This window comes from Thalia democratica, chromosome 6, assembly GCF_965202585.1.
Source record: "Thalia democratica chromosome 6, ktThaDemo2.hap1.1, whole genome shotgun sequence".
Taxonomy (NCBI): domain Eukaryota; kingdom Metazoa; phylum Chordata; class Thaliacea; order Salpida; family Salpidae; genus Thalia; species Thalia democratica.
In genome coordinates, this window is record NC_139170.1 from 37,503,672 (window position 1) to 37,523,349 (window position 19,678).

The window sequence follows — 19,678 nt, forward strand, 5'->3', positions numbered from 1 at the left end:
TCTATTTTTCAATAGTTGTTTTCAAGATGTGTACCTAAAAGCTGTCATCATACAATAATACATAAACACATATTAAATCGTTTTAACTATTAATAAACTAAAACTTTAAACTTAAAATCTAAAAGATATTTTTATAAATAGTAGTTTTTATTTTTGCTTTTAAACAAAATCTCAGTTTATTAATTTTTGATTATCAAATCATTTAATTAAGTAAAAGCCACAAAAAAGTTTGTTTTTTATTTTAATAAATTAGTTATTAAAGGTTAAGTTTTAAATAGTTTTTTTTTTAAGATAGACGGCTTACAATAAAAATGAAATAAAACCTATATAACATAAAACTTTATCATATGTCTTTTTATAATTATCTTTTTTTTTACATTTAGCTTATCAGTTAATGTTATTTATCTTTAGGTGTATTTCAAGACCATTGCTTAAAGACAATGAATAAATAAGTTTATTTTTCAATAGAAACTGCATATATCAATCATATTTACTCAAGATTGGCGCCGTAAATATCTGCATAAGAAAAGACGCTGTAAATAACTTGCTTAATTATTTTAAAAAGTTTAAATCTTTATTAAGGTTATATATAACCTTTTAAGTAAAATAACGAAGCACTATGTGACATTGAATTTTTATAAATCGTTAAAAAGACAACTTTTTATATTGTAGTGTTTAAACTACGAGTAAAAACTTATTACAGTATAAAAAATATGAACTAACTTAGTATTGAACAAATCAAATTAAGAAAGTGTTCAGAAATTTTAATTTTTTTACAATTTTATAACTAATAAATTTTATTTTAAAACTTTTATTAACTGGTTTTTTATATTTCAAACAAATAAAACTTTTTTTATAGAACATTTGTCATATTTAGGTTTTAAAAATATTCATTTTGTTATTTACTTATTTAACCACTACTACTTATTTAGTGTAAAGCAAAATTTAATAAGCCGGTATGTAAAAAAACTCTAAAGGAAGAAACGTGCTTTATTTTTAAATGAAAAAGTAAACAAAAATAATTTTAATTTAAAGCTTTATAAAGTGTTGTTATAATGTACTTAACAAACGAAAAACCTTCACAATTTTGACATACCTTATCCTAAATGTTTGTTTAAGTTTAGGAAAGTTTTGTTGGTGTAAATAATGTAAATTAAATTAAGACTTTAATTAAATTGTCTAGCTTATACTACGAATTTAACTTTGTACAATGTATGTATTATACTTGTACATAGTGAATCAAATTTCTATGTACATTGAATTGCAACAACTTTTATGTAAATTAAAATAAATGCTTTAGAAATAGGTTTTACAAGGTTATCAAGCTTTACTAAACTAAACTTCTAAAGAAAATAAAATTGGCTAGGTTTTATGAAAAAAGTATTAAAAATAGTTTTAAATAACATAAATTGTGTATCTTATATGTTTTGATTTTACAAAACAAATAAAGAGATCTTAATTACTAAAAGAAAAAATATATTTATTTTATTAAGCGTTCATTATGTAAACTAAGTTTGCACGATAAACTCTTGAGAAAATAAATATAAGTTATTTATAGGATAAATGTAGTAAATGATAATTTACTTTTTAAGCTGTTTATTTTTAAAAGGTATTTAATAGAATTAAAGAATAACGAAAACTAAGATTTGTTTTATTCAATTACTAGTTTTGTAAGATTTTAAAACTGATACTTTTTTATTTTGATGCAAACAACTAAACTTTATGATTATATTTATTATCATTTTAGTTTGGTTAAAATAGATTAGAGTTTAAGATAGTCTATAAAAGGCCATCAGTATTTGTTATTTTAAATAAACACAAAATCTTTTAATAATTACATGCTACTTGCAAACGTTTAAATATAAGAGTCAAGGTCCATTTGATATACTTTTAAGTATTTTATGCAAATGAATATGAATTAGTTCAAGTTCAAACAAAATTTATAAATGTATACCTATACAAAAAAAATTTCTAACGCAGAAATAGTCATTTAGTATAAAATCAGTGAAACTTTTATTTCGACTGCAAAAAATTATAATATACTGTTTATCAAAGTGTAAATGGTTAGTATTGCTTTTTATCTAAAGATAAAAAAAAGTTTACGACTACTTTGATGTTGCTTAATTTAAAGTTAAAATATTGTTTACTCTTCTTTTGAAACTAAAAAGATTTAAGAAATTAAATGTAGTAGAAGTATATTTATACAAAAAAATAGAAACTAAATTCTTATTTTTTAATTTGCCTGAGTAGCTTTTAACCTATAAATTTACCTTCGACGTCATAAAATAATGAAATCATCTGCAGTAAATTTATTTTAATTAAATATTTATTTTTTAGGAGTTTTTATCTTTTATTTTCAAATAAAAGTTTTTCTTAATCGTCTTAAAAGCAGATTATACAAATCATTATAATAAATTTCTATAAAATTTTTAAATGTAATAAAGCATTACAAAGTAAAACGGAAAAGTTTTAAGTTATTTTGAAGCAGAACAGATAGTAATACTCATAAAGGTTACTGTTTTATATAAATTTTCTGTACATTAAGTTATGTATTTTTTGTGTTTTCTAACTTTTTTTTTTTCTATCCTTTAACAAATAATTCATGTCTTCAAAATTAAATTGAACTTAGTTTATTATTTTACAGCCAAGGCTAACCAATGTACAGTAGACTACCGCTTAACTACGCAAATTGAACCCGACCAAAAAGTGCGTACTTAGCACGGGTAGTGCGTACTTTTTGACGACATAGTATAATATGAAATTTAGTTGTGTGTTTTCTTTCTTACAACTAGTCACTAAATAATTAAGCCAAACAAACAAGTCTTTTTATTTTAAATAATATTAATATTAATTCATAATTCTAATCTGCAAAATGTTTTAATTGATTTTAAAATAATTTATTTTTTCTATAAAAAGTTTCTACATAACAAATACATACATTTAATATAGAAAGACAATGTCAGTCAATGATATAAAAAAGAACATTAAGCCATATTTTCCATATTTTGTTTTAATAGAGGAAAAGTACAAAACTACATTGTATTTACCAAAATTTTCAAAACATCAATGTGTGTACATTTAAATTAAATTATGACTTAACTACATATGTTGTACATATTTGTAGGTTTTTTAACTTTGTCATCTAGATTTATTTAATAGCATTAAAGCTAAAATATCATTATTCTTTTCACTTTTCTGTAACCACTACATAAGTATTTAGTTTATTAACACTTAATAACAGGACTGTCACAATCACAGGCCACTTAGACTACTCAGGATTACTCACCCTATTTTAAAAGTTGTGAAAGTCTCAGGCTAACTCAGCAGGTTGGCCATTCTACCTGGAAACATAAAATAGTCTGGAAAAACTTGATGATTGAAAATTTAAGCAAAAAAAAAACATAATTTTTCTAATTTTTTATTTAAAATTTAATTTTTTTTTTTCTTTCTGGATAAGTGCGTACTTAAAGCGGGGTGCGTATCAAAAAAAGTCATACTTAAGCGGTAGTCTACTGTACTAAGAGCTTGTCTGAAACTAGTAAGAGAAGTATAAAACAAAATTAGTCTAATATTTTACTTACTATACATTTGCTACAACTTTTAAAAACTTTAAATGTTATAGGTTGTAAGATTTAACTAGAATTCACTTTAGGCTAAATTAATATTATGGTATACAATATGCGAAGGTAACAACAAAAAACATGTTTATTAAAACTGTATACAATACAACAAAAAAACAATTATCAATAAAATTTCAATAGAAACTTAAACCGATCATAAACAGCAGTTTACAAAATATTTAAATCTTTAACAAATAACTAAAACAAGAGTATATTTTTGTTAATGCAGCTAAATATCAAAATCAAGCAAGTTTTTTTGGACTAAACTAGTAACTACACATTTACCAAAAATAATTAACTTGCAGCATCAATGATAAAAAATGTAGTAAAAAAAATGCAGCAGATAACTCATTGCTTATTTTTCAAACTAAAGATGCAGCTTTTTATCAAAAAATTTAAAAGTCTTTAAATGCTTAACTACAACATCTTTAAAATATACAATGGCGACAAAGGAAGAAAAAAGATATTTAGAATGTAGTATAAATTCTTGCAACCAACATAACAAAATAAAATGTGAACATAATTACAATAAGCTTAAAAAACTTACTTTTTACAGTTTGCATAGATACATACATACATAAAGTTTTATTATCTTAAGTGTTAATATTTTTTAAGCTTAAGAATAAAAACACTTCAAGGTTTCTTGGTAAAAATTTGAACATGTTTTACTTTGACCGTCTAAGTAAGATGTTATGTTATAACGAATAAATAAAGTAAAACTTTTTTAACATTTATTAATCATTATGTTTTTAGCTTTTAGTTTGATACTTTTGCTTTATCCTATCTCGCTTTGTTTACTTTTGTCTCAATGTGTTTTATGATTGCTGTTCAACTAGATTTTGTTGAACTAAAATCTGTGATGGACTCTTTCCATTATTGCTGTTAGATTCCAAAACAGTCAATCCTAATAGTAAATACATAAATAACTTTTTGTAACTTTCTAAAATTTTAAGTATACTTTGTTTTTTTTGTTAATGAATTAAAACCAAGTTTATAAAACCTAACTTTTTTGTATAAAACTGACTTAATGTGGTTGTAACAAAAACTTTTTATTTCTAATGTTAAGATACATTAAACAACTTTTTCAAACTAACTCTGTTGGCTGTTCTGACTTTCAGAAAAGTCGTAAGCAGACTCCATCGAATTGAACGATTGTACGGATGAATGGGGACTCCTAGTGGCAGAAGTTTCTGGCAATCCCGGTTGAATTACGGGATACATATCAGTACTGTAATAAGCGGAACCGTACTGCTGCATCTGTTGGTGCTGGATGTAGCTGCTAGGTGGCGCCAGAGGTGGTTGGTGGTGAAAATTGTGAGCATCATAAACTGATTGGTTGTAGCAGGAATTTGATGGCTGCACTGAAGTAAAAGCTGATGATGCTTGAGTTGGCGACCCCTGTAAAAAAATAAATTAAGTTGTCTTAAAAACTTTGCTTTGAGTATAAAACACACTGTTAAGAGAAAAATAACTTTAATTGTTCTAAGTAAGTACATTTGTTGTCTTCCATAAATATTAAATTGACAAAACAATTTTTTTTTGATTTGCTGTAACAACAATGTTAGTACACTTTAAAAAAAAAATATTTTGAAATTAGTTAAGTTAATTTACACACTTTTTCGCTCGATGATTTTATAGCTGTCAACTGTTTATTCACTGAAGATTTCGCGTTGGAATTACAAGATGTAAGATCTGGTGCCAGTCCGTAATAAGCTGTTTTCCATTCTTCCTCGATTTTCGGAGCAAAATATAACGCGTTGTTCGGTTGGTGATTGTACCCGTTAAATGGTGTTGTGTATCCTTAAAAAAAAGTTACAATTATTTTTCTACAGTTAACTCTTAAATTTGTATTGATTATCGTAATTTAATTTTTCACGAAATAAGTGTAGGAAAATTACAACACCAAAAGTTAGTAAATAAGAATTTAACTGAACTTAAGTTGTAAAAGTATTTCTGTACAAACTGCAGTTACGCTTAATGTTGAAATTTTAAACTAGTTTTAAAGTATTAGTTTCTTACTATTTTTAGCACAGATATATTGTTACTTTTTCTTAATTTGCTTGTGCAAAATAAAAATTAGAAGGCGTAGTATTTTTTAATTTTCAACCTCATTATATATAACATTTCTTATTGAGGTTATATTTGATTATAAATTGGCACTAACTAATTTGCGAGTTGAGTATTTCAGGTATCGAGTGAGTGTAGAACTGAGACTGACTCGAACTTTTCATCGTGGAAGAATGTGAAACGTTTTCGAATTTCTGCACAGAACTCTTCATCGACACCTGAGGAAAAATAAATCCTGAATTGTCGTTTGCGCTGTACATCGAACTCGAGCTTTGATTGGTTGATGGCTTAACATCAGTCTGATCGCATTTCTTCACTGCTTGCGGCGGGCTCTTTTTTGCTTTGTAATTAGGGTTGAGGGGGTTTTCGGGATGCAGCACATTGCCCACTTTGTTCCTCAAAATCCTGCTTATGGAGGAGACGGAGGGAACATTGAACTTGTCGCAAACCGTGTCGCTGAGCAACCGGTCCCTGATCTCCCACGCGAATATGCCCGGGTCGCCCACCTTGTACTCTTTTATCTTTTCCACCACTTTCGGCGTGGTCACCCTCGGCTTGCTGCCCCCTATGGCGCCCGGCGCGATGCTTCCGGTCTCGTTGAATCTGGCCAGGATCTTGCTGACGCAACCATGCGACACCCTCAGGTTTCGGCTGATGTCGCACGGCCGCACCCCCGTCTTGTGCAGTTCGATTATTTTCACTCGCATCTGGGTGGGCAGGGGTCGGCCGTTGACGAAAACACCACCCAATTGATTCACTTCCCCATAGGAATTACCTAGAAAAATAATAATAAATTATTTGTTGTTGTTATGAAGAAAAAATTAAAAAGCACGTTATACATATGACATAAGTTTACATTTGATAGGACTTTAGCTTTAAACTTCTTTTGTATTTTATTAACTTGTAGTATTTTATGTATTTATATACTTAAAATAGAAATAATTTTACTGAGTCGATTGCCTTAAGCCCCATTAAAGGTTTTAATGATTTTTTAGCAAATGTAAAGTTCAAAAATAAAATTACATATGCTTTATACAACTTAATTCTATAACTTTCAATTGTTTAGATTTTTAATTGATTAACAATTGTACACAAATTACATGAAATAAAAACATCATGAATTCATCATGATTATTTTGTCCAGAACGCCGTTAGTGCAAAATAGTTGTGTAATCGACAGTAAGGATTTTAATTATAGTCGCCACCACACGCAACAAGCACTTGTGTTGAAATTTTAATCCAATCAAATATTTGAGGGAAGATTTTCGTCTACACACAGGTAAGTAGTTTGTCGAGTGATTTATAAGTATGACGTATAACTGATGAAAATTTTACACGCTAAACAAACACTAGTGCTAGCAAGGGTCGTAAGTTGATAGCTTTTCTGTGTTTTTACCGACGCCTTTTAATTTATGATGTAAACAAAGCTACTTGTTTTTATTGGAAAATTTTTACCGAAGTTGGCAGATAGCCGAAAAGGAAGTTATTTGTTTTAAACGTTCATAAAGACCACCCTTAACAATGGCAGCGGTAATTAATCCGATTTGTACTTGTTTGCTTTAAGCTTTTGTTTCATGCCTACATTGTTTTCTGTTTCTTTTTTTCTTATACGTTGTTTTTTGTAAAGAACTTATATAGTTTGCATATGTTCAAATTTTAACTAAGTTCTTTTATGGTACTGTACACTTAACAACTTTTAAAAACTACAGATGCTAGTTTTTCAAGATAAATGGCAAAATCAAAATAAATTTGTTTGCTTATATTTAAAAATCTGATAAACTAAAGCTCACAATATGAATAATTGATTTATAATGGCCAAAACAAAAATGTGCAGCGTATTGCGTATAATGCAATACAATTTTTATTTGCAGTTAAAAATGGCGATAACTGCTCACTTTGCGAGAATTTTTAATTCAAAAGTTTCTATCAAAAACTTCATTTATTAAAAACTACAAATTTTATTTTGCACCTGCAAGTAGCTCAAATTACCAGCAAAATTTCTTTTTATTAACTCGACACTTTTCACCTTTCAAAAATCAAAAGTCATTAGTATTGCAAAAGACGGCCATTGTTATGAAATCATCTGAAACGAAATTTTTCTTACGTCACGAATTCAACCCCCATTGAACGATTTGTCTCCCCATTTTGTGCTTCTCAAATTTGTGCACCCCAGATTGGAAATAATAGAAAACCTTTCAACACGTGAATGTGAATAGAATTACCGAAAGTTAAATAAAACAGATAAGTTTTTGTACAATGCAAGGTAATGTTTTTATAAAGGAGCGTTTTGGGTTTTTCTTCGAGTTTTTATTTCTTAAATAAACTAGCTATTTTTTGTTCAATTTTAAGCTATTTTCCAGCTAAATTGCTTTATTGTATAAAGTTTTCTATTGTTTCATTTCAAACACGCCTTATAAGCTTAAAAGTAAAGTCAAAACAAGTTTCAGTACAAAATAAGACTGTATCATTCCAAACATGTATAAAGAAGACATCTAAGATTTTTTCATAGTTTAAAAAGACCTATTTGCTACAACAAACCCTGATTATTTATCACATCTTAATTTTCTACTCAAAGTAGTCTTTACTTATGTTTTAAACTTAAAATAAATACTATATAAACTTACATTAAGTTACTTTTATTATTCTTGATAAACAATATCTATAAGATATATTGTCTAACTAATAACTTTAAGTTATATAATACTTCATAACATGTAACACATCCAAAACCTATAGCTAATTATAGCTAACTATACATTTTTACATTAATTTTAATCTAACCGCTAATACAAATCTTTTTTCAATATAACTCTTAAATAAGCTTATTTAATAACTCATTCAATTACCTGAATGATTAGGCATCATCGACATCATATTTTGGTTAGCTAACGGAGAAGTGAATCCAATCTGTTGTGGCTGGGTTGGCGAATGTAGCATTATTGTTGTTGATATATTCTTCTCGATTTAACTTTTTTCTTCTACAGAAGATGGATAATTCTGAAAAAATAAAAACATTTTTACTACAACTTTTAGGATTAAGCATACTAGTAATGTTTCTTACAAAGTTTTTAAAAACAATGATAGTATAAACTAGTAAATTTAAAACTTTCTTTTAAGGCTAGGTGTCAATAATTCATTTTTCATTTTAATTTTAAACGAAGTATTTAATTAGTGCTTGACGCACAAAGTAAAATTATAAGACAACAAAATTTTTGTAAAACTTTTAAAAACAATTGTGGTAACGAATTAAAAAAAATCAAAGTCATTTTTTAGCTATTTTGTTAACTTACTTTTTTTTTTAACTTACTTTTAACTTTTTGATTTTTTATTCAAGATACCTCTAATACCAAGGCCTCTGAAGTAATAGTGATCGAGAATATCTTCGTTTTAAAAGAGTTGGTCTTTTTTCGTTTTTTTTTTTTGTAGATTCTCTTTTATTCTTTTTTTTTTTTCTGAACTTTTTAAGCGAAAGAAAAAGGCAAAACAATTTTAAAGATGTTTTAAGTATAAAGTAAAATTAATTAACTTATTTTTTGAATAAAGTTATAGGTTTCATAGAATTATTAAGCATTCGCATTTTACACTTATTGTACTTGAAAATATTTTAAACTCAACAATATTCGTTTTAATGCAAAATTTGGGTTAGTCCTTTAAAATCATTTTTTTCACTTTATTAACTAACCTTTTCATAAAATTTGCGCTTTTATAACTATTGATTTTAACAAACAAAATATTTATATTTAGGTTTAATAATATTGACATTTTAATTGTTTTAAACTGTGAAGATTAAAAGTAAATTAACAAAAAATTATTTAAAAATTATTTATACTTTTAGGTAATAGTGCTGAAAAGCAATTTTTAAACGTAATATAATTTTAAGAGTACAAAATGTTTAGTTGTAAATTAAGTATTGATGGTTGCAGTTCACTATTAAAACGACTACAGTTTTGTTTTTAAAATTTATTTGTTTTTCCCTAAAATACTTTAAAAAATATTGAACATTTTGTTGCACTATTTGTATCTAAACCTTTATATAGTAAAAATATGCATCTAAAATAAAAGTTACATTACAGTAACAACAATATACTTTAGATTTACTAAAATAAAAAATATAAAAGTCTTGGAAATTTTCATCTTAGTAAATAAACACTACACTATCTTCATTTTAACAAAACCCTAAAGTAAAAAAAAGTCATTTAACAATTATTTAAAAACATATATAAAAAGCTTGTTAAAACATTTGTTCTTTTACAGTTTACGCAGAAATTCGTCCGTCTTTTCACGATAAGTTGAGCATGCCTTTGCGTGACAGAGGCTACTTATTCCCATCCGAAGTAAACCTCCTAACCCATAAAAGTTTTCTTAAGTATTAAAATAACAAATTTAAAGTTCCCGTGTGAATGACTTTTGCAATAATAAAGTGGATAAATACTTTGTAGTAGTATATGAAAACAAACCAGGATAATAGCGTGGTTAGGGTTTGGCTGTTTAGAAGTTATTTGTCTTTGTGCTTAATCTATTGTGTTATTTAAGAAAATCGCAGCAAAGATTTTTCCGAGAAAAGCCGAACTTGGTTTTTGCTCGAAAACTCATAAAAATGAGTATAATGTTTAATAGAATTATGCATAAGTTAGCCATATTGTTTAAGGACCTTAATTTCTAAGTTTCCGGGAAAACTTTTTCTGCCCAAGGCAACTAAAATGGTAATAAAAACTTTTTTTTTCATTCAATATGAACTTAATTGAGAAAAAGGTTGATTTTTTGTGTTAATTGGTAAGAAAGTGGTAGTTTTTTAAGAAGCTATCTATTTTAGTACCTATTTGTACGTGCCTCAGTATGGATAGAATTTGTTTAGAACGTTTTCAAAAAATAAGCTACAGACTTAGTCAGTACATAATAAATATTAATCACACACACATGACCTTGCCTTTAATATCTATTAAAACAGTTCTCTTTTTTTATCAAACAATATGCTTGTAAGTTTTTAATATCTTTCAAAAGTTTACACATTTTCTATAACACTGTGGACTCAACAACTAACTGGAAAATTAAAATGACAATTAACATACAGTTGGCTTTTAATATTCAATCACGTTTTAAGTCGTGAAGATAAACAATTTTGTTAAGTTGATACCACATAGTTTTTTTTTGTTTTATTATACTTAGAATTTTGCTTAATATTGTTAGCCGTTTTAAACCAATTTATTTTAGAAAAAAGTAGATAAAAAGTATATTTAAAACTAAATATTACAAAATTACTTAAGTAATAAAATCGTTGTTACCCTTAGACTAATAATTTGTTCGGGATGATAAGTTAAAACAAGTTTAGTTAAGCAGTAGATAAAGAGCAACGATGGCTTTAAAATCGTTCAGTTAACGTCGACTCGTTTGTAAACAAATTTTTTTCAAACCTATTCAGTTTTACTCTAGCGAAACATAATAATATTTATTTGAAGAAAACTTTTAAACTAAATAAATCTTGTGTAAGTCGGTAAACATAAGACTATGGTTAAATAAAAAATTTTATTTTTTAGACATATTTTAAACTTTCTTTTGTTTTTCTTTTAGTAGGTAGTTTATGTTTTAATAAAATGCTTTTTACAATTATCAAAATAACAACAAAGCTTTAATCGACTTTTATATGTAACTTAGGTAGTAAAGTTCACTTTTTAGAATTTAAGATTTAAAAGAGTTTTATTGGGTAGTCTATTTTGAACATAATATTAATCACAAGGTTCCGAATAAAAAGAAGGTTTAATATAGTTTAATGTGAAAGAATACTACAAATAGTAGCTTACTATAAAATTATATAATTTTACTTTTACCTCTTTCTCGTTAAAGTTGTATTAAGGTAAGCAGAAACATCTGAAAAATTTAAACATTTTATTTTGTAAACTCGCGTGTAAAAAATTAGTTAGTTTAAAACTCAACGTTCTTCTAATTTTAAGTAGAGACTAAATTATTATTTCCAAAAAAATTTATAGAATTTATTAATTTAATGTAAACTCTATTAAACCTACAATTAAAAACAACTACGTACGTATTAAAATAATAAACGAGTATTAATTTTTCATCAAGACAAAAAAGAACATCTGCAAGTTAAGACAACATCAATTTTCTTCCAGGTGTATTTTTCTACAAACAGTTAAACTAATTTGAATTCTGCACATTCAATAAAAATTAATAAAATTCTAAATGTTGACAATTAGAGGCACTTCAAATTTTACGAACTTTTATACAGAAAGCATTATAAAAATAAATAGAAAAATAGGATTTTTTCTGTTTAAAGCTCTAAAAATGTATTTAAATGAATAATTTATCTTATCATACATGAAGTAAACTACTTTTAAGGTAAATTGACTGAGTATTTATAAAACTAACGTGATTGTTGTGTAATTTAAAATTTCTGGCTTTTCTTTTTTGTTTATTATCATTTAAAAGCTTTAGTTATTATATTTTTACGAGTTACTTAAAAAATTGTTTTTAAAATTATTGTTTACAATAATTTTTAATTTCAAATTATAATTGATAGTAAAAATATTAGAGTCTTCAATAGTTCAAATTTTTCACCATACAAATTATAATGAATTCAAGTTTTAAAGAAAACTTTAATAGCAGCTCAAAATCATAAACTGAAACAAACTAAAAGTTTTTTCAAAAACAGTTTTTTTGTAGGTTCAGTTTACATTAAAAGACTTATTAGCTTTTTAAATACAAAATCCTTTGTAACCACAACTTAAATTTTACCCAACAACAGAAAACCACTGATGCGTAACAAATAATGACCGACAGCAAAAAAGATTTTGAAGCAATGTTCTTACAAGATGCAAAGCAAACTAATCGTATTTAATGGAGACAGTTTTTTTTGTCATGACAACACAATCGGATGTCTGGAATGTCGTCATGGGAGGAATAACACGTCACTAAGCACCTATCTACGTCATGGCAACAGTTGAGCTGTTTGCTTAAACAATCAGTAATACACAGGTCATCGAGAATCGAACACACACTGGGAAATATTTTAAAGAAAAAGGTGTACTTTAGCAAATTAAAAACTTTAAAGAAAACCAGAATGAAACAATTTCTCATACTATTTGTTTTGTCCTTAAAATCAAACAGCCAAATATTGTTATTTTAAAAGTTATAATCTGTAATTTTTCATATTCATATCGTATAAATAATTGTTGTCATTAAATTTCTAATAACAAATTACATTACTCTAATTTAAGAGCTTACTAAAAAGATACAAGTCTATTAGTCAAGTATACTACTAGTTTCATTACCATTACTAAGTAAAATTACTTGCTGTTTTCATTTTACAAAAACTTAGGGGCATTTTTTTTTTTTTCTGAAGCAATTGTTTTAGCTTAGAAATTAATTTTTAAATACATACTAAATATCTTTAATACTAAAAGTATAGCTTAAGATTCAGTTCTTTATTTTCTATTGATTTATGCATGTTACATGAATTGTTTATAGTACAGTAATTTAAATACAGCTTAACTGTAGTTAAATATACATTATATTTTCGTTAATTTTATCTGTTTGATTAAATAAAACATATTATTAACTGATTTTAATATTATGTGTATAAAACTAGTTAAGTATAATTTAAGCTAAAACATTAAAGCGTAAACTAAAACGTGAAGTATTTTTAAATTAAACGATTGTTTTTCTTGAAACTTAATTTTATTAAAACAAATCAAATTAAATTTTTAAAGAAGTAGATTTCTCGAAATTTCAATAACTGATAACTGAAAAGTATCTTTGTTTTATGTGAGCTTTTACAAAACTTTTGAAATTTTATTTTTGTATACTCCACAAAACACTGTAGACATTTTTGATCCATAACAGGTATTCTAAAACAAACTTTCCCATACCAGTTGCAACAAAAAGACAAACAAAACACGAGACAAATATCAACTTTTCATCTTCTTACTTACAAATGCCATATATCACTTATAACCAATTTGTAACCCCTGTTTACCCCCTAACAAATAAAACAAGCTTCTCTAATGGACCGTAACTTCACCTCTGGTTCAATTTAAACACGTCTGAAATGAAAAGTTCTATTTTAACGGCCTTAAACTGTTTTGTAAACTGATTACCTTCATACCGACGCGCCGCTAATCAATCACTTTAAAAAATCGTAACATTATACTATCAGTTAATTTTCTTCCCATGCAATTAGTTTTTGTGGCCCATTTTTGAACTTTTTAGGGTTTTTGTAGACCCGGGGAATTGATCAAAAGACGCGAATGTTTCGGCGCAAAGGAGATAAAGTAAATATTTGAGTGAAAGTAAATCATTACAAGTTAAAGCGGCGTTTAATTGTGATAAGAATCACTTCTTAGGATTGATCTAGCCTATAATAAGTGAAGGTTTAACTTTTATATCTTCGAAAATTGTTAAAAACTAAACAAAACATTTTTTACACTGTTGTTCTCAAATTTTTTTCTTACGTTTTACTACATGGTGCTTAATTTAAGTCTAATGCGTTAGTAAGTTTTTAGCACGTTATATTTTGTTAATATACTGCTATAATTAATAGTAAGAAACATATTGTAAAAAAAAACATTTTTCAATCTCTTTTTTTTAATAACTATTCTAAAAGTATAACATTATTTACGAATATCATGTGAAGTAGTTTCTTTTAATTTAGTATTTTTTTTTGGTCCATATACTGCAAGTACTTTTATTTATATGTATTAAAAAGAGTAACAATACTTATGCTGTGTTAAGCTGAATCTGTACAAACTAAAAAAGTAATATATATGTTTCAGTTAGAATATGAAGTTTTTGGAAACTTTAAAGTGTTTTGCTAAAGTGAAAGTTGGTGTAAACGCAGAAGGTAGTGAATAACTAAAAATTAAATTTTTTTATTGTTGGTTTAGAAACGATCAGAATTTTGGTTTACAAAACGTATTTTCTTCATTTAAAAGCTTGAACTGCAGATGAAGTTTAATTAATTGAAGCTAAAATTAAACTTAATGTCTAAAATAAGAAACAGTTTTAAACTTATGTTTTAAATTTGACAATTACTTAATCTGAGACAAATAAAGTTTCAACAAAGTTTATTACACTCTTAACTTTTAGTAAACAAGATTTGAGAAGCTAGTGAATTGACAAAAGGTATTTTACAGTGCAACCCAAAATGCGCACGCTGCAGACAAAACCTGTCAATCTATCAGCACTTAGTTATTAATCACCTCAAGTAATACCCCGCCAACCTTTTAATTAATTCATACCCAGCTTTTTGCTACGTTTTAGTCAGATTCGGAAAGTCCGCATTATTAAAGTTGAGCTTGAAAAGCGGTTTTAGTTACTGATATTTTCCTTGGGTTTTTCAAAACTCTAATCTCTTAAAAAACTTTTTGATATTTTATTATCTTACAACTGTAATAGTCTGTTTTATTTTAGTTTTGTAGTAATATTGTATCTAATTTGTTTGTAATTTAATCAAACTGAAAATTGAATATGTTTATATTTGTGCTTTTATACTAATAAAAACTACTGGCATTTTCTAAAACATTAAAGCATAACATTTACATCGTCTACAGTTCAAAAGAAATAATTTAATTGTTGATTAAAATTGTTATACAATGTTTTTTTTTGTTTTTACATTTATAAACACTTACATAAAAATAGATTTCTAGGTTTCTGATATGTTACAAAAATTACAACAACTTAGAACATGTCATTTTTTCTGTATTATATAAAACATTATTGCGTATTGTAACGCAATCAGTTTATGCTATCTTTTAAATTAAAGTCCGGATATAACCAGACATCAGCTATTCTTTTGTTCAACCAATCGATAAAGAAATAAAGTTTGCTTGTTTTGGAATTACGCCAGAAATTGTGCAATTTTATCTTAAAAAGCAAACAAATAGTTGTGCGAAATAAAAAATTTTCTAGTGCGAAGTTAAATTAATCAAACTCGAAGTAAAGTTTTTATACACTCCGAAACAAATGTTAAAACGGTGTTTTTTCTGAGCACAATAATGTTAAAAAACTTAGTTAGATTTTTGCTTAATTTTGTTCAACATCACTACTTATTAACATTTAACATCTTTAAGTATTTAGAGTTAAAGTTTTAAGGTTTTTTTTTAAATCAACTGATAATCTGCAGCATACAAGTAGTGTAAAATAGCAAATTTGAATGAGCCCTCTTTTATAGATGTTACTCTTTGTCGCCAGCTGTAGGTAATTAGTATAAAGTATATAATTTTTCAGTATTGTTTAATTTGTAAATTCGTTTTGAAGAAATTATAATAAAAAATTTACCTAAAACTTTTGTTATATATATACATATATAAGAAAAGCTTCTGCTAAAAAAATAATAAAAAAAATATATAATTATATGTCTGTTCTTCTTAATGTTTAGTAACTATAAAAATAGGGAAACTGTTCACACCTTGATAAATTGTAGGTACCAATATATTTGATTATTAGTCACAATGTTTATTTGTGAAACAATTATTAGATTTAGACTTGTTCATCAGACACTTTATTCAACAAAACATATCAAGAAACGCACAAATTATAAGTAAACTAAAAGCTTGTGATTATTTTACGTCATTAAGCTAATCATTTTAAAAGCAGACAGACTGAAACAGTACAAAATTTAAAATTTAACTAAAATAGCAGTTTATAAAATGTTGACATCTTCTAAAGTTTTTCTTTTATTCAAAGCTAGCATTTTATTAAACTCTGTCACTTTCTGTTTTGAGGTTTCATTTTCTTAGTTACAGAAGTAATACAGCTGTTTTTTTTTTAATTTAACAGCTAATACTTATCTAGCACGGAAAGGTAATAAAAACTTAATTTAAAACATTGCTTTATTCTTTGCAATATGGAAAAAACAGTTAACCTTTTAAGGTATTTTTAAATTTTATCGATACTTCAAAAGAAAATATCTGCTGTTAATTTTATATAGGCATTGATTTACAAAAAGTATTATCATAAAGCATTTTTATGCAGTTTGCTTTTGAATAAAAACTTTGTGTAAAGTTCTGTAACCACTCATAAACTAAATAGAATAAGTTTCATTTTCATCGAACTGCAGTACTTTCAAATTTGTTAGAATTAGGGTAGATTAAAATTTGTATTTATTTATTAAGTTTGTGCCAAAGTAAATCATTGATAGTAGTTCAGTTACTTTAGTTAAACTATTTAATCAACTAGAATGAAATTTAAGCATTTAAACTGTTATTGTTCAAATATTTACTTTTAATTCGTCATAGATGTACAAAATATGGACGTACAAAATTATTTTATTCAAAGAAAAAAAATTAAAAAATAATATATATTTATAAACTATTTTTCAAAAATGCTGTTTTTATTTTTTAAATTAATGATGAAACGTATTCAATAACTATTTAAATGAAGCTTAATTGCGTACAGTTTCTTTTTCAAACGTAAATAAACTATTTTTAACATGTTTAATTTTGGCTTTGCTTAAAGAAACATACTAAACCAAAGTATAAATCTCTTTCTTCGGTAGCTGTTGTTTTAAGTTAATTTAAAAAAAACAAATAAAAAATCTTTTGACTTTAAAAAATGATTAATCGTACAGAAAACTCGAGCTTGGGATTAAACATTACAAACAAGTAAAATACATTGAACTAAACAAAATAAGATTAATTGCACAGAACAGCAGCAAAAAAGATAAAAGTTTTCTAATTTTAGCTGTTTTCTATACATTGTACTAAATACAAAATCGATCATCTTTTATTGTTTAGTTTTCTGTTTAGTTTAAGCTAAAAGTTGTTAAAATTTTTCAAGACAAGACTTGCATATGTATACTCAAAAGGTATAACTGCAAACTTTTAAACTTGAAAATAAAATATTTAATGACAGTATATTAAGTTCCTAGAGATCTAAAATATTTCTATCGTTTTTATACTTTACTGAAACAAAAAGTAAACATAACTATACATTTTTTTATAAGTTAAAAACAACCACAACTTTTTTTCTACTAATATTTGTACTTAAGTAATTAATTAACAGACAGTAGAGCAATTTTAAAGTAATTTTTTTAATTTTTTTTTAAAGTATTAAATAAGTAAATTTTATATTACAAGCAACAAAAATTAAATTTTCTCTAAGATACTTTGACAAAATTTCGTTTAAGCTCTTTTTTTTTGCTTACATTATGTTTAGCTTATAACAACAGTAAGTTTACTTTATTGTTAAACTACAAATTATAGTTTTTGATATAATAACACTACAAAAGTAATTGCACCTGTACGATTAGAGTTAGTATTTTTATTTTGTAGTATTGAATTTGTTTATAAAAATAAGTTGCGATAACAACTCTTTAAAAATAAACGTGGTCAGAAAGTTATCAACATAAACGAATACATTTTAAATTTTAACATCAAAACATTAAATACAATGTTTGTATTTTTTTTTTAAATGTTCTTTAGATAAGCTCTATAATACAAAAATTGAGTTCAAAATGTTGTTATACTATTTCAAGAAAATGTTAATGATCTACCGTTTCCTTTTAATTTATAAAACTCTTAAAGTCCTTGAATTTAGCTAACATAAGAAATATAAAATACTAAGTGTTTTCAAGTATAATTTCTTTAAAACAACTAGGATTTTATCACCTTATATACAATAAATTACTAAAATTAAATGGTGCTGATGCTTTTTTTACAGTATTTAAATTATTTAGTATTTACAGCCATCATTATGCATTTAAGTCTCGAGAGGTCGTAGTGTACAAATAAATACAACGTCAAAATTTCTTTCATCAGGCATTACTGCACGAAAATAAATTAAACACAAAAATAAAATTTAGTTTGTTTGATTTATGTTAAAGTTTAAATGAACAATATACTATAAATACCTACCGACAAAAAGTCTTTCGGAGATTTAGAAGGGTAGGGCTACGTTTGTGAAAACACACAGAAGAAATGATAAAAGAAACTTTACCACGAGCAGAGCTGAAATAATTGCGTCGTCATAGAAAGCTATGAGAATTGAAATGCTTCACACGCGACGTAAATTTTTTACAAAGAGGTTGAATTTTTCTGTGATGATACATTTGTTTTAATAAATCGTTATAAACCAATTTGTAACATACAGTAAGCTTGTTTTATTCTCAAATCACAATTAGTTTGGTGTCAAAAATATGTTCACAAGTTTAATGATAAATGCAATAGTTTTATCTTACTTTTAAGCAGTGTACAATAGTAGTAATAGAACTTTTTTTGACATGCTGTATATATCTTTTTTTGTAAAATATAGTCTAATTGTCTGTTTTTATGCTTTGTGAACTCAAATCACTAAATAACTTATTTTCTAACTATTTTTGCATTTATGTTAATTATGCTGTAGTATACCTACAGAAAAATTTAAACACTAAAAACTTTATACTTATATAACAATTTATTTAATAAAAAAAAAATATTTATTCCAACATGTAAACTTAAAATCTGTTTTGTTTTCATTCTGACTTACCGTAACAGATACATACAAATAGATTGTCTTCTTAAAATTGTTTCTCTGATTTTTATTTATGTTGTTTCAACGCAATTTGAATGATAGTGTTATAAATTTTTATTCATATTTCGAAGATTTATATAGGATTCTTAATCTTCTACTTGTGATGCAGAATTAGTTTTGTATACTTTTGTGTTTAAATTTTAATTCTTACAAACAAAAAAAAATACTTTAATAAAACTAAAATAGTTGAGACAAGTTATTACACCAAGGTGATATAACAATAAAATAACTAAAATAAAATAAAAATATTAATCACTTGTATTATTTTCTTATCAATCAAAAAATACATTAATAACATACATAAACGAAACAGACTTGGCTTTATAAAAATAGTTTATTTTAGAATTTTATTTTTTCTTAAGTTTTTAAAATAACAATTATTTAACATGTTTAGTTAATTATAGTTTTTAATTTTAATTTATATCATATTTTTAAAAATATTAATTAATAATTAGTTGTTTTTGCACTTGCTA

General features: G+C 25.6%; 1 protein-coding gene across 1 annotated transcript; it reads right to left on the reverse strand.

Moving 5' to 3' along the window:
* Window positions 1–3,873: 3,873 nt before the first annotated feature.
* LOC145838189 (uncharacterized) lies at window positions 3,874–9,038 on the reverse strand. Its single transcript, XM_082945749.1, has 6 exons — window positions 8,995–9,038; window positions 8,534–8,684; window positions 5,785–6,462; window positions 5,236–5,420; window positions 4,715–5,018; window positions 3,874–4,524 (listed from the first exon to the last, which is right to left on the reverse strand). The coding sequence occupies exons 2-6, from the start codon at window positions 8,622–8,624 to the stop codon at window positions 4,436–4,438; spliced, it is 1,347 nt and encodes a 448-aa protein (XP_082801875.1). The 5' UTR covers window positions 8,625–8,684; window positions 8,995–9,038; the 3' UTR covers window positions 3,874–4,435.
* Window positions 9,039–19,678: the final 10,640 nt, after the last annotated feature.

Excerpts from the sequence above, each read along its gene's own strand:
- LOC145838189 (XM_082945749.1), bottom strand. The coding sequence starts at position 8,624 with ATGCTACATTCGCCAACCCAGCCACAACAGATTGGATTCACTTCTCCG. Across the intron at positions 5,421-5,784 it reads AATACTCAACTCGCAAATTA|GATACACAACACCATTTAAC; the intron begins GTTAGTGCCAAT and ends CTTTTTTTTAAG. Across the intron at positions 4,525-4,714 it reads AAGTCAGAACAGCCAACAGA|GATTGACTGTTTTGGAATCT; the intron begins GTTAGTTTGAAA and ends ATTTACTATTAG.